Source organism: Mya arenaria, chromosome 7 (genome assembly GCF_026914265.1).
Source record: "Mya arenaria isolate MELC-2E11 chromosome 7, ASM2691426v1".
NCBI classification, from domain to species: Eukaryota; Metazoa; Mollusca; class Bivalvia; order Myida; family Myidae; genus Mya; species Mya arenaria.
The window spans coordinates 58932439-58949231 of record NC_069128.1 but is presented as its reverse complement, the minus strand read 5'-3'; the positions used below and the strand labels follow the sequence as shown (position 1 = coordinate 58949231).

At 32.7% G+C, this 16793-nt stretch overlaps 1 protein-coding gene across 1 annotated transcript; it reads right to left on the bottom strand.

Annotated features, from left to right (window-relative positions):
- Positions 1–5941: 5941 nt before the first annotated feature.
- Positions 5942–7656, bottom strand: LOC128240374 (macrophage mannose receptor 1-like). Its single transcript, XM_052957005.1, has one exon. It carries the CDS (start codon positions 7337–7339, stop codon positions 6533–6535), a length of 807 nt encoding a protein of 268 aa, XP_052812965.1. The 5' UTR covers positions 7340–7656; the 3' UTR covers positions 5942–6532.
- Between the last annotated feature and the right edge of the window lie 9137 nt (positions 7657–16793).

Genomic DNA, 16793 nt, shown 5'->3' with positions numbered 1-16793 from the left:
GGGTGATACAGGAATCCAGTGGATTTCACGTGAAATCCACTCAAAACGTGAAATCCACTCAGAACTCAGTTATTTTAATTAATAATTTAATTTTTTTGTATAAATATTAGAAAGTGCCTCATGAAGGGTTTATATTTCAAATTTTATTGAAATTGGTCAAAAAATAAAGAAGTTGGAGCAATTTTTCATTTTTTTCCAAAAATAGATCGGAAATCGAGGTGAAATCCAGATTCCGATAAGTGAAATCCACTCATAACTCATTAATTTTAATAAATAATTTTCTGTTTTTGTATATTTATTAGAAAGTGCCTCATAAAAGGTTTATATTTCAAATTTTATTGAAATTGGTCAAAAAATGAAGAAGTTAGAGCAATTTTTCGAAAATAGATCGGAAATCGAGGTGAAATCCAGTTTTCGAGAAGTGAAATCCACTCATTACTCATTAATTTTAATAAATAATTTTCTGTTTTTGTATATTTATTAGAAAGTGCCCCATAAAGGGTTTATATTTCAAATTTTATTGAAATTGGTCAAAAAATGAAGAAGTTAGAGCAATTTTTCGAAAATAGATCGGAAATCGAGGTGAAATCCAGTTTTCGAGAAGTGAAATCCACTCTTTATTCACTTTTATTAATTAGTAATTTTTATTTTTTGTATACATTTTGGAAAATGCCTCATGAAGGGTATATATTTCAAATTTTATTGAAATATATCAAGAAATGAAGAAGTTAGAGCAATTTTTCGGAAATCGAAGTGAAATCCACAGTTTGACAAGTGAAATCCACTTTTTCAGACGTGAAATCCACTCATAACTCATTTATTTTTAACAAATTAATTTTTCTGTAAAACAAATAATTGAAAGGGCTTCATAATGGGTTTATATTTCAAATTTTATCCAAATTGATCCAAAAATAAGAAAGTTGTAGACCTATTTTGAAAAAAGATCGGAAATCGAAGTGAAATCCACATTTTGACAAGTGAAATCCACTTTTTCAGACGTGAAATCCACTCATAACTCATTTATTTTTAACAAATTAATTTTTCTGTAGAACAGATAATTGAAACGGCTTCATAATGGGTTTATATTTCAAATTTTATCCAAATTGATCCAAAAAAAAAGAAAGTTGTAGACCTATTTTGAAAAAAGATCGGAAATCGAAGTGAAATCCACATTTTGACAAGTGAAATCCACTTTTTCAGACGTGAAATCCACTCATAACTCATTTATTGTTAACAAATTTTTTTTTGTTGAACAAATAATTGAAAAGGCATTATCATCGGTTTATATTTAAAATTTAAATGGAATTGGTCCAAAAATGAAGAAGTTTGATAAATATATTTAAAATTGATCTGAAAGCGTAGTGAAATCCACATTTTGACAAGTGAAATCCACTTTTCCAGACGTGAAATCCACTCATAACTCATTTATTTTTAACATTTTTTTTTTAAATTAATCACTCATTAGTTTATAATTTGTTAATAAATACTTGAATATGAATGCTCAGTATGACGTTATATCTTCCATAAAACTGAAAAATCCCGTGAAGTTCGAATAGATCTCAATATAAAATCTTGTGAAATTCCAAAAGGTGTTAAAGAACTATGCATTTATAACAATTATGTGAACAATAATGAACGAAATTTGAAAGATCGGCAGTTAAATCAGTTAAAAGCAACAGAAGAAATATTTTCCAAAACAGTTTATTTCCCAAAATAAATCGAGCAGAAGTATTTTCCAAAACAGTTTATTTACCAAAATAAATCGAGCATATATTAAATAAACAATATACATAATTATAGATATAACGTTGATTTTCGGCTCGAGTCGAGCGTTTTGGTGACGCCATCGTGCACTGAAACCAACCATTTGGTCACGTGGATTCCCCGCCTTGCCTGAACCTTTCAATTAAAACAGTTGAAACGGAAAACAAACAAATATGACGATTCAAAGTTTATTTCAGAAAGCAATCGATCACATATGAAAACATTAATATTCACATTTACAATTATAGGATAAACACATATTTCGTTCATTATTATTCAAATTATTATAATATTTTATTAAAAATACATTGATGTTTAACATTGGAATTTCCTGGATTTTTCAGTTACATTAAAGATAATTTTCATACTGAGCACTAATATTCAAGTATTTATTAACAAATTTAAGACCAATGAGTGAATAAATTAAAAAAAAAATGTTTAAAAACATTATAAATGATGGTCCGTAAGTTTCTGAAGATGGTCCGTAATGTACCTAAATCTGGTCCGTAGTGTCCCTAAATCTGGTCCGTAATGTCTGGTCCGTAATGTCCATGGTCCGTAGTGTCCGTGACCCATTTTATAATATGCTTATTATTGAAAACGGAGACGTTTTATATGAGTTAATGCAATATTTATTCATTTCAAAAATATATTTCATAATAAGTTTAAAAGTACATTAACAATCATGAATAGATATTACTACATCTTTAAATGAATGAATGAAGCACATTTGAAAACATAAATAACAACTTTATAACAACAATAAATTAATAACTACGTGTTTTTATAAGCACATTTGCGAACTACTACTACTATTATTACAACAATAAGCATATTTATAACTAACATCACAATAATTGCTTTTAGCTCGTATTAATCTGTGAAATTACGTAATATGTTTCCTGATCGCGTGAAAGTATTTAATGTGTCCTTTGTTTTTGTAGTGCACCATGTCACTGTGATAGTCCTTATGAAATCTTATGTCCTTCATTTCAATGAATTGTACACTTTTTCGAACAATATTATTGATGCGTTTTCTCTGTGCGTTGAAACTTCTTTTGCTTAGAAATTTGTCTTTGAAGTTTCCCCTTTCTGTTTACCTGTGTATATTTTTTTCATATGTTGCTATTGTTTATTTTGTGTAATTATTTTCCTTAACTGTTGTGAACATACCTTTTCATTATCTCTCATTATTGTAAACCAAGTTAAACATATGATTTCACTTGGTGTAACTTTGTTCTGTTGTATTTGTTTGTTTATTTTTTTATTTTTTTATGATTACGTATATCAACCAATGTACATGTATAAATAACCATAAATAAATGTCTGGCATAAACAAATAATACCAAACAATTTTCGGATTATTTATTAAATTTTTAATATTTTCAAAATTCGAAAGTAAAAAAGGGCCATGATTGAGGGCGCCTCCACGTGGTATGGCCTGGATGTGTATGGATATTGTGTTTATCATGAAAAAAATAAAACAATTATGCATACACAACAAAACGCCCTCACAATATAACTTCAACTTTCTTATTTTTGGATCAATTTGAATAAAATTTGAAATATAAACCCATTATGTAGCCTTTTCAATTATTTGTTCAACAAAAAATAATTTGTTAACAATAAATGAATTATGAGTGGATTTCACTTGTCAAAATGTGGATTTCACTTCGATTTCCGATCTTTTTTCAAAATAGGTCTACAACTTTCTTATTTTTGGATCAATTTGGATAAAATTTGAAATATAAACCCATTATGAAGCCCTTTCAATTATTTGTTCTACAGAAAAATTAATTTGTTAAAAATAAATGAGTTGTGAGTGGATTTCACGTCTGAAAAAGTGGATTTCACTTGTCAAAATGTGGATTTCACTTCGATTTCCGAAAAATTGCTCTAACTTCTTCATTTCTTGATATATTTCAATAAATTTGAAATATATACCCTTCATGAGGCATTTTCCAAAATGTATACAAAAAATAAAAATTACTAATTAATAAAAGTGAATAAAGAGTGGATTTCACTTCTCGAAAACTGGATTTCACCTCGATTTCCGATCTATTTTCGAAAAATTGCTCTAACTTCTTCATTTTTTGACCAATTTCAATAAAATTTGAAATATAAACCCTTTATGGGGCACTTTCTAATAAATATACAAAAACAGAAAATTATTTATTAAAATTAATGAGTAATGAGTGGATTTCACTTCTCGAAAACTGGATTTCACCTCGATTTCCGATCTATTTTCGAAAAATTGCTCTAACTTCTTCATTTTTTGACCAATTTCAATAAAATTTGAAATATAAACCTTTTATGAGGCACTTTCTAATAAATATACAAAAACAGAAAATTATTTATTAAAATTAATGAGTTATGAGTGGATTTCACTTATCGGAATCTGGATTTCACCTCGATTTCCGATCTATTTTTGGAAAAAAATGAAAAATTGCTCCAACTTCTTTATTTTTTGACCAATTTCAATAAAATTTGAAATATAAACCCTTCATGAGGCACTTTCTAATATGTATACAAAAAAATTAAATTATTAATTAAAATAACTGAGTTCTGAGTGGATTTCACGTTTTGAGTGGATTTCACGTGAAATCCACTGGATTCCTGTATCACCTCGCACCGGGTAATATTCAGTCGACTTCTAATGGAAAATAAAAAGTAACATTATTAATGAATTTGACGTTGTATGGAAGCTTAACTGGACGAAGGTTGTGGTTCTGTTGATTAGATAATATACGAATATCGACCGTGGCAATAAAGTCGAATCAGTTGAGTATACAGTATACATATTTTAATGAGGTAAACGGTAAAGTGAATGGATATACATGTACAGAGCACGATTTTTTTGGAAGAAATTAAAAAATAATTCTTATTTCTTTATAACCAATAAATAGTTTGTTATAGACGAATATGATATTTCATTATAACGAAAACTATTTGTGTAACAAAGAAAACATCATATCGAGGTAAAGAAATAAATATTTGTTAAAACGTATTACGTAAATGTATTAAAATATTTATTTGAAAAATCTAAACTAAATGATGAGATTTGTTACAAAACCGAGTCCTTTGGCTCATTTGATTAGTTAAGAGTTCCCTTTCCCACAAATCAAATCGGCCCCTGAGGTCAGAAGTGCCCAAGGGTGCATTGTGTTTTCATCTTGTCCTTAAACAAAAACTTGAAAAGGCACAAACCTTAGGTATTTGCTACGCAGAATGAGCGAGTGGTCAATAACAAAGCTTGCTTAAATTGAGTTAGGATCGGTCCTGCCCCGGAATTCATTTTACATACACCAGAACATTGTAAAAATTGGACTTGAAATATTCTTGTATTGAAACAGATGGCATACATTTTAAACTACACAACACCCGTTACAGTCCATCTATAACATTTGATTAAATCATGTACCTGGAGTAAAGTTTGATAAAGATTGACATGTCCATTCTTTATTCGTGTATATATTACTACAGATCAATTAACTTAACAAAAGCACGTGACAAATGGCCTTGTCGTAGTATGACCTTTTGTATGCTATGTTGATACGTGTAATTTGGAGAAAATGGTTGTACAAACAAGACAAAATTGGTCATGTAGCCCCGACGTTGGCAGACTTTTTCATTTAATTCAATACATCTTGTCACACATTATCAAGGGCAGTAATGTCAGGTGAGCCCATGCTCCCTGGTTCAATGCTTCTGGTTGAAAATGTCCTCGATTCGGGGATTTTTAACACACTATGTTTAAAATAGAAACGACCTTGTGCACCAAATAAAGAGCAATTGCTTGTTTACGATGACACCTTTTAAAGATGAAAATTATGTCTGTATTAAACAGATCGTGAACACATGCATGTTTTAAGTAAGCTTATCGAGTCACTCAGTGCACTTTATTCTATTAAATCTACGATTCCACACCGCTCTCAGTCTCTTTCGTGCAAACCTCATCCGATTCCCTGTGTAGATCAATGACTGGTATTGCTATTCCTTTCCTGCGCAGATCGCCTGCATGTTTTGGGACTAAATCGAGAGGTAAATTTAAGAAAATGCTTACTGGTACACTCTGTGCATTTCCAGTTAGTAAGTAGTGGCCACAAGATAAAGAAAAAGCAAAAAACTTCACACGTCAAAGTCAGCGTATATAAAGGCATTATAAAACAAAACAATATTAAATAATTGAAATTGTTTATTTCACAGCAACATCACGCTGAACATGCAGCAAAACATCCTCAGTCAATTGTATTAGACTGGTTACGTCGTTGGTTTGGTTCAAGTTATAAAAATAAATATATTTATTGATTCGTCAATTTTATCAAAAAATAATACAATAGAAATATTAACCAGTCAAAGCATATACATGTGCAAATTAGACTAAAGAGAACATGTTGACAACGTATCCAAGTTTCATCCAGTTGGCTGCCTATAGATAATCTATTATATACATATATATACTAATACGAACATAATATAACGTAAAACGAGTCACTGTTACAGGAAAATACTTCTTGACATCATGGGCTCAATACATAAATGAGTTTAAACTTTCGGTTTTTGGACTTGTTTCTGTACTTAGCATATATATATTAATTGGCATAACATAAACCTGACAAACAGCAAATGCCTCATGGCACAATTCAATAATTTATATTGGGCGATCAAGCAAATCCACATTTTCTTTCCTTAAGAGAACATATATCTTGTCCATCCCCATTTGCAATGTACCTTCGAAAATAAGTTTAAATACACAGCGTTCATAAATCTAACTTCGAATCTCACAAACGAAGGAATAGGCCGCTGCGTTACAATTTGTGTCGAACCATTGTTTGTTTGATATTTCAAAGCGTTTGCATAAGTCAGTCGATGCATTATCAGGATCGTCGCTACCCCATTTGAAGAAACTTTGTTTCATGGGATCCCCTCCCCTCTCATAAATCCAAGGCCCCGCTTGTATGTTTCTTTTACCATCAGTCCAAGTATTATCAAGTCCGATTTCACTATATTTCTGGACGAGAATGTCAAATCTCTCTTGAGTGTCCACATTTATTATATGTCCTCCATCCTTCTTGCACTCCTCATCGGCTTTGTTTCTTGTCATATCATGTCGTGTGTGAATTTTAAAACAAAATTTTGAAACCATTTCATATTGAACAGGACAAACAAGGCCTGAACACACTTCACTTTGATTTTCAATGGTCCCACTCCCCGTTTTATCGCATATTCCACCATCATCCCAGCACGTGCGCGCGCGAGTTCGAATCCCGTACGAGCCTTGGCTTAGAGCACTGCAGTTGGACCACTTTGACCAAGGCTCACACTTATTTATATCACATATTTGTTTCCGAAGCTGCAAATTACTGTCTTCAATCTCTGAAATGGTTTTGTTTTCCAAATTGATAAGCGCTTGTCCAATCAAACTCAGAGCTGACAAACCCGCTTCGTCCCCAAGTTGTTTAAGAGAATGTCCATTAATGTCTTGTTCCGACAAGCTGATATTCATCCTAGTTAGAGCAAACATATTGACTCCAGAGACTATAGATACACAAATGACAACGAAGAATGTACTCATTGTCACTTTTATCGAACTGTTTAAATTGTGGTAATGACAATTATCTTCAAGTACTTCCAGCCGGTTGGGATTTTGTGAAGGAACTTGTCTCAAACTGTATAGCCCCTGATCCAAACCATATATTGAGAAAAATCACAGCTTGTATCTCTCTTCACTGCCTACGTACCAATAAAAAGATTGCTCGAGTATTACGCAGTCGAGGGAAAGTATACTACTCTTCAAAAGAAAACTTCCGTTTTTAAAACTTTGATGTACCCTTTCCGAAACTAAACCATGATTTCGTTCACTTTCAAAAGATGGAAGACAGTTTGGATTTGTTTTTTCATTCTTCATGTTGTTGTAGAACACGAATGCAAATTCCTTGTAGTTATTGAAAACCAAAATAACAACTTTCTTTGGTACAAAGTATATTTCCAGGTTTTTTAAAAAAATGAACGCATACGTTCCTACTTTGTGTCTGGTTTGGTCTAATCTTCTATTTTTTGTATATAGCATGCGTGTTTCTTTTAAGTTATTTATATCTTTATTCTTGATTAGCTATTTTATCACTTCAAAGTTACTGGGCAGATAAACAATCGTTATTGTATTATACGGTTCGCTATTTCCACTCAAATTATTTTTCTTCACCAGCCATCTGTAATTCTAAATCAAATTAACCTTAAATACAAGCCAAAATATAAATGCACTTTGCATGATATTCAATTCTTGGATATTTTGTTGAAACGGCAATAACAAAACGGACAAGCCCAGTAGCTGATATTTTTGTACTTATAATACTCAGATAGCAGTTCCAGAAAAAAGCAAAGCATGCTCAACAACACTGGCGATATAAAAATTGACGCTGACAATAAAAAACGTTAAATCATAGTTTATGCATCATTTCAGCACTTACTTTGTGGAAATAGATTAACTGAAAGAGAGAGAGAGAGAGAGAGAGAGAGAGAGAGAGAGAGAGAGAGAGAGAGAGAGAGAAACAGAAGCTGCACGTCTACTAAAGTGCATTCAAGCTCAAAATATACTACATAGTTTTTAACAATGAAACATAAACAGCATAAACCAAATAATGCTGTCCGTTCAAAGTTTCTTTACTGAAAGTACGTTTACTCAAAACCTTGATAAATATGTTCGTTAACATACTTTTCAAAATGAAATCATGACCTCGACATGTGCACTCTATGGTGGTTACTTTTCGTGTGTTGAAATGTATTGCGATTTATTTTGAAGTAGTCGACACACGGAGTGTTGTGTTATCTACCCTACTCGAACACCACACTACACAATGAGTTAACTTGCATTACTTCCCTTTATGCATATACTATATCGCATGTATTTTTTTATTATTGTATTATTGTACTGATGTTGTAAACTTTAACAACACTTGTTAAATGGACTTCACACCGTAAATATGTAATAAAAACTTTGCGTCTTTGAACATCTCACACCCATCCCAAGCAATACAAGAATTCTGCGGCATACGTGTCTGGCTCATTGTTTGTGTATAAAATGTTGATTAGTATCAATTTGGGTACATAAACTGAGATAAACAATACATCTGAAGATTCTTAATGCCTTTGATATACAAGAAAGAAACAAGGTATGTACCTCAAACTTTCCGGATTTCACGGACACGGTAGAGTCCATTTTTTTTTCATTTTTCTAATCAACATGGAAACAATCAGCAATTTGTATGCTGCTGCATTGTGGTAGATTTTATTGTGGGTTGACAGATGACAAAAAATTCATAAGTTATTCACATTTTAAAATCAACAAGCGCAGTTTGACATTATCAACAATAAACGTCGAGTTTACTGTGACCGTGACGTTTTTCTCTTTTTTTTCAGTCTGACAACCACCAGTTACACAGATGGTTTTATGATAAAGACAGTCTAATGTATATCTGTCTGTGTAGAATTGTGACTTCATGTGTTTCTCGTTAAATGCACATGTCAGTCCTCTAAATTTGTGCTATCACTATTGTTTTACCTATTTGGATTGCCCCGACAGTTTTATTGTACATTTGTATTTGAATAGCACTTTGAATAACCATTTACGCAAAAAACATAAATAGAAACTACAGGACCATGCCCTGCAGCCAAATGATAAAGAAGAATCTGTTTACAGGCACAATGTTAAGACCTAACAGCGCTAAACGAGACATATTTACTTCACAAAAGTCACACGACAGACTATTAATGCATCAGCATACCTTTTTAATATAACATAGCATAGTTTTTAAAGTCTTTTTTAAATATATAGTCCATGAAAAATGGAAACAACAGTAACAGTCTATAACATATGAACTGCCAGTTAACACTTTCAATTTGGTCGGAAAATAAAAAAAAATATTATTGAGCCAATTCAAGTTCTTGTCAAATATCTCTATAAAAATGAAAACCAATTAATGGGTATGTAAAAAAAATGGGCATGGAAATAGTCGAGCTTTAAAGTAGCTTATCTTGTTTATGTCAAATATCATATCTTTTAAAAGCCTCAAACTCTTTAAAAAGAAAATATTACAAAATTTATACCAAATCAAAAATAGTGTGCTGAGCTTGATCCAATTATAATGGACTTGAGATGTTTCGAGAAATAGGGGCCTATTGTGTATATTCTACATAAGATGTTAATCATTAAGTATTCGTTTTTTTTCGAGGGTTATTGTTTTAGGATAGCTCGATAGTATTTCGTTCTAAGTGTTGATGCTAAACATAAGAACAATTTGGTATGACCTCAAGATAATGTAATGAAGTGGCTCCAATAACTTGTAGAAAAAATATAAGATGATAACATTACAATAATAAAAAACTAAAATTAAAAATATAATCTGTATCTAGTTATTTAACAGTGTTACACAATGGGAGAGTCACTTGTTATCAATGTGCAGTACAGAATATACCTGAAAGAAAATAATGCATTTTCTCATAATTGAATATTTATAAATATCACGGACATATATGGTTTATATATCCGTGTTCATATAAACTAATACAATATACATAATGCATAACATATATAACAAGAAAAAGTTTTCAATGATTCAGTCTGATAATTACTTCTGCCATTTTCACAGATCTAAAATTCCATTTTATATTCGTATCAAATAATTTCTCCAGTTTAAACACATTTTCATTGTAATAAATAAGACACTCGAACAATAAATGACATTCGTCCCCTATGTATTGCATATTTGACATTTCCTTACATTGACTGCTAATCTGCTCCAATGGCAGTCCGTGGTTTCATTTTCTAAACTTTATGAGTGGATACAGCAATGACTATAAAGCGAGGTATTTATAATATAATCTAATAATATATTAAAGAAAAATTGATTACGAACGTCGACATACTTTCCGTAAAGAAACCTATTCCAAACATAAGTCGTCGGAGGTTTGGTGGAGCAAAAGAAATGCACATTGATAGGATTTATTTATTATGTAAAATTTGCCCTGAGTGAACTTATAACTTGCTTCGAATCGACACCCCAACAAACGGAAGGACAATGATAGACGTATTTCTATTTATGTTAACAATAGAACACAGACGCAAATGTGGGTACACAAACCTTGAAAACTATGCGATTTAAAAGCCAGAAAAATAGCAAACCGTTATACAGATAGTGTTGCTTCCCTTAAAGTACAGTAATCGATGCCACCATCGCGTGACCATGGATAGATATCACGTAATACTAAGACCAACATGGTAAATTATCTTAGATTTTGAAAGCTTTTTCGTCATTTAACTTCCATTCAACTTCAAAAATTTAAATGGTATTTAAACTTTCCAGAAAAGAGAAAAAAGTTATTATACAAAATATTGTATAGTTGATTTCCAGCTATACTTGATCAGGGTGGCAAATATGTGTTCTGTCGGTCTAGGCAAATCACTACGTAGATGCGAAAATGGAGCAAATTGTACTTAAACGATTTCCGAGGTGTACCTTTTACGGTTGACATTTTGCACGGATACGTCGAACACGACGATATGAAGTAAATGACGATACCTAGAAAAAAGATGAACTAGACTTGAGTAAATATTGTTTCAACAGTTCCCCTTGTTCTTTCTTTTTTCTAGATCCATGTGCCTTGGGGTATCCATGTAGCTAGTGTGTATGAATGCATGTACAGTGAGTCTATGTGATATTTTTATATTTACAGTACATGTTTTGATTTTTTATGTTATGCACCCTTTGCCGTAATAAATATTTCCATCTGTCGTTTACATCGTAGTTTCCAATGTAGCTGTAATTTCTTTTTATTCCGATATACATGTATATACAATGTGTACTATTAAAATTAACTCTACTGTGTTTTAAGATACTTAGTAAATTACGCAATTTATGACGTTTCTGTCATATTATTCCCCTATTTATCGCCCACAGTAGGATACCAATGTCCAGGGTCATGTTTATCGGGGAATCACCAACAAGGATTGTCTACAGAGTGTATATACACTGGTGTATTGATCTCATTTGATAAGGGCCACCCAGGGGTCAATAAACAACCAGTGTAATACACGGGATAGGTGGGTAGCTTGGTAACCTAAAAATAACTACAGATATTCAAGTTTAATTTCAAACATATGCCGCAACACGTTTTAACACAGGGTTATTGTTTCTCTTCTCTTTTAAAATGATATTTCTGTGAAAACACCGCTCCACATTTCTCAAAAAACGAACGGCTTGTCTCCAATTTGAATTCGCATATGTTTATGTTCATATTTCCTTAAAATTGAAGCACCACGTGTCCCACACTTCTATTGTTTGTCTTTTGTGTGAATACGCGAGTGTATTCGCAAATCATATTTCCTTGAATAGGATACACTACATATGTCACACCTGAAAGGTTTCTCTCCTAAATGAGTTTCCCTAACGTGGCCCTGTAAATGATTTTTTCGTGCAAAGTTAGCGCCGCATAGTTCACATATATAGGGCCTTTCCCCTGTGTGAGTACTCATATGCCTTTTTAATGTATCATTTCTGGTAAAAGTAGCATTACACGTCTCACATGTGTATCCTCCAGTGTGATTGTTCATGTGATTCTTCAAAGTTTGTCTCGAAGCAAATGCATTTCCACATGTCTCACATTTGTATGGCTTTTCCCCCGTGTGTATTCGCAGGTGGCTGTGGAAACGTGTTCTGCGTGAAAAAGCAGCACCACATGTTTCACACTTGAACGGCTTTTCTCCTGTGTGCATTCGCATGTGTAGTTGTAATGTAGTTTTCGTTGCAAATGCCTCATCACATATCACACATTTGAACGGTTTCTCTCCTGTGTGCGTTCTCATGTGGAGTTGTAAATAAGAGTTCCGCGCAAATGTTGCATCACATTTCTCACATTTGAACGGCTTTTCTCCTGTGTGTGTCGTTCTTATGTGGAGTCGTAAATTAGAGTTCCGCGTAAAAGCCGCATCACACATCTCACATTTGAACCGCTTCTCTCCAGTATGAGTTCTCAAATGACCTTGTAAGATACTCTTTTTACTAAATGCAGCATTACATACCCCACAACTGTATGATGTGTGATGTGTGTGCAATTCCATTTTTTTCTTGTTTAGGAAGATCCTGTCAGACAGACAACAAGTCCCTCTCGAAAAAGATCACACTTGGATATCTGTAAAGAATCGCAAAAGTGATATGTGTACATTTCATATAAATCTATTAACAAATCAAGCAATAATTGTATCAGAAGTAACTACATACGAGTTCTTAGGCACTTAGAGTGACTGTGCCTATTGCTAAATCTGTTTGTATTGCTAGCATAGAAGATACCATTTCCCCATAGATAGTAACCATTTTACCACATACTAGCATCATATTTTCCAATAGTATCCCGATGTCAAAAAATTGAATTACGAACCTATTGGAGAGACAAGGTGATTCCTCATTCGGAACACCGCGGTTATTTTACATCGAAAAAAGCCTCGGATGTACGCCGGCACATCAGTAGAAATACTTTTTTTTTTTTTTATTAATTGTACTATTTCATTGTAGGTGTTTTAAATGTTTTTACATAACTTGATTGCAAGTGAAGTGTCTTATGCATAAATAATTGTCCCAATAGTAGTCATTTAGTTTAAATGCTAAATTCAAATTGCTACGCGACCTACATGCAACATAGTTAATTGTTAAGACAACTCTGACATTATAAACCGTGATTATACATCCGTTTTCGAAACAACATTGTGTAGACACATTGGATAATGTTAAGTCTACGCATTTCCAAGATTAAAATAATAGCATTTTAGCAGTTTTAACCGCTTTTTTCTTGCTAGTGAATTAGTATTTACACATTTGTTGCTCATCTGATTAAAGTTACCAACAAGACAGTGGTTATTAAGAATTTGATACTTGCCTATGATGTAAGTAGTTCCATAGTAGTTCTTTTATATTTAAGCAAAACAGAATATGGTAAAATGCCAACTTATTTCAGTTTTCTCTTTAGTATCAGAAATCCCCAAAACCATCAGTTTGGCGGTCCAGACTAAATTTGTAACTAAGGGATTTTTGCAGTGTCAATGTGCGAATTTAAATGTTCAGAACCACAGCCAATGGGGCTGAGTTTGGATTTTTTCATAGCCTTTGTCAAAATCTCCGAACAATTTTAACATGAATATTTACAGAAATGGACATAAGGCCACAAGTTAAACAACTATGGCACTTACATGAATGATAAATTAATAACATCTTAACTTAAAATAATTTCTTGAAGTATACTCTATCTTCTTATGAACTTTTAAGTAAAAACACCTACACAACACACTTTTTAAGCACTAGAAACATACTTTCAATTGAAAATGATTGATGGAACAATGACAGTTTGTTGTCACAATAACACTGGTTTAGGGAACATTTTGAAAACTTGGAGTGTGTGTGTAAGCTTATTTATACTTGAACTCAGACGAGGTCCATTTGGCGAGTTCTCCGATACTAGTAATATGATTACTTATTTTAGGTTTTTAAAGCATGGTGAAGAGACAAAATGTAACCCTGGTTATAAGACGATTGGTGTTGTGGCGAGAAATAAAACCTGCAACTCTGGACTGGCAGTCAAATGTGTTACCACTAGGACATGGATCCGCCACATCCATAACATTTGGACATTCATCATGAACCCTTGAATTCGCCGAGTCAAACAAAAATCATCAAAGATACTGAAGCGGCTGTTTAAATGGACTATGCTTTACTGGTGTAGTAGCATGAAGTAACTTTCGTTTCATGTTTGTTAAATGATTGAGATAACATACAGTGCAGTCACTACCATAGCGGTTTCTCTCGATTTTGAACCCAATTTTGTATAAATTGTAAAGTCCATACAATATGTATGTTTATATACGGGAAACAAATCGATAGAACACCGTGAGATCACGATTTGCGTATGAAAATACAAATTACCTCGATTCAACTGTTTGGTTGTATTGCTCTTGAAATGGCTAAATTACTAATAAGGGGAGTAACTCGAATGGGTAATTCGATTGTATGTAATACTGTAGGTTACAGACCACCAATCAAAAGCCCAATCGTTGGGCGCCACGTTGTAATAGGGTAGTTTTTCTTATGGCCACGACTATATTAACGGTCTAACTCAGCAGTTAGGGTTCAGCGTAGTTGATTAACACGTCGGAAGTCTTTAGGGGCTTTTATTACATGTATTATAAATCCACAGCTCTGAAAGTATATAAACATCAACTTAAGCATATCACACAAGAGTTAACAATTAATTCAGTATATTTTCTATAATACTTTGAGAAGCAATATTCCTCATAATTAATACTATTTTCTAGCGGCCATACTATTACATAATATAATCATATTAAAACAATACAAACATCATATACAAAACAGGTACAAACACATTTCACATCACATTACATATAATCTAACTCACCAGCTGTAGGCCAAACTGCCTTTATATTCTTCCTGACACACACATTCAACTGGTGCCGCAATTCTAAAATAAGTGGATTTATTTAATATTACTTATAATATTAACATGCAAGGTTGAATCACTATCTTTACCTTTTAGAAATATTATAACTATCATATTTCCAACTTACTAAATACTTAGATACAGTTGCTCAAATGTAATTAAAACAATTACACTTCTTAATAAACAATATTCTAGAAATACTAGGTTCTAGAAGTATAACTAATAGACTAACCTTCAATATCTTTTCCCGCCAATTCCAACAATTACAGACAAAGTAAAATACGATGTGTTCGCCTTGAAAACAAAGAACCGAATGATCCAGTGTTCCCACCAAAAATGTCAATTTAGGGATTATAGTCACAGATGACCACACAGCAATTATATTTTTAAAATTACTAAGAAAGACAACTCTGTACATAACATCTAAGCTGATTTGCTTGTTTTCTCCCTTGCATTACATCAAACTCAAAATAATATGTAATAATTATGAAACTTGGACTTTGTTACATTTACATTATACACTGTGTGTATACCACGTGATAAATTGCGTCATAAATGCTAAGTCGGATGGCAATATTTGCTTCGAATGAAGACTTTAAAGAAAGATAACTTCGCTTCCTCACCATTTTAAGTGAAACATAGCGCAGTCTACGCCGCTTACGGAGTCCCGCCTCCTGTCATTTACCAAAGTTAAACTGAGAGTTAAGTTTCTTCAAACACTTCGACAAACCTTTTCACAATACGGCCGTCTGACGGAGCACTGTCAAAACATTATTTTGGAAACAGGTTTGTCGAAGTGTTTGTTGAAACTGATCACCTTATCAAACTCCGGTAATAAAACGAAGGCGAGGCTCTTTAAGATGCGTAGACTGCCCTTTGTTTTATTTAAAATGGTGTAGTTAAAGAAAAGTTATCTTTGATTTAAGTCATTATTTTAAGCAAAATGATGCCTTTCGACGTAGCATATACGTATACGACGTAATTATTCACGTGGTATATACACACTGTTATAACAGCATTGACTTCACAGATTGTGTCAATAAAGCAAACTGCTTTACCGTCTCGTTCTAAAACAAAAACAATTGTCTTAGTCCTGACAGGGCACTCGCCTATACGCCACTTCGTCTTAGAAATGAATTTAATAATGATGTTATACCTGCCTGTCAGGGAAACAAGGTTTTTATGATTTACAGAAGAATTTCAGCCTTCGAAGTGGGATTCAGTTTTCACTTTATTTTTTTCATTTTTAGTAACAGTGATCTTGACTCCAGGGGCCCCAAACGCATTCATATATGTGTCCTCAATCAACACTTCCTACATACCAAATTGAGTCTCAAGTCCCAGTATATTTACATTTTACTGACCCGATTCCAAGGCGGTACCTATATCAATCCTTGATAAACATACCTATTTTTGATATAGTATATATGCACTGTGTTGTTTGTGGAGTTTCGTGCTGTTGTTCCATGTGTCTTATTTGTGATTTTTTTCTCTTTGGCGTTTACCCCGTGCCATTAAACGGGGTTTAA

Excerpts from the sequence above, each read along its gene's own strand:
- LOC128240374 (XM_052957005.1), bottom strand. The coding sequence starts at position 7,339 with ATGAGTACATTCTTCGTTGTCATTTGTGTATCTATAGTCTCTGGAGTC.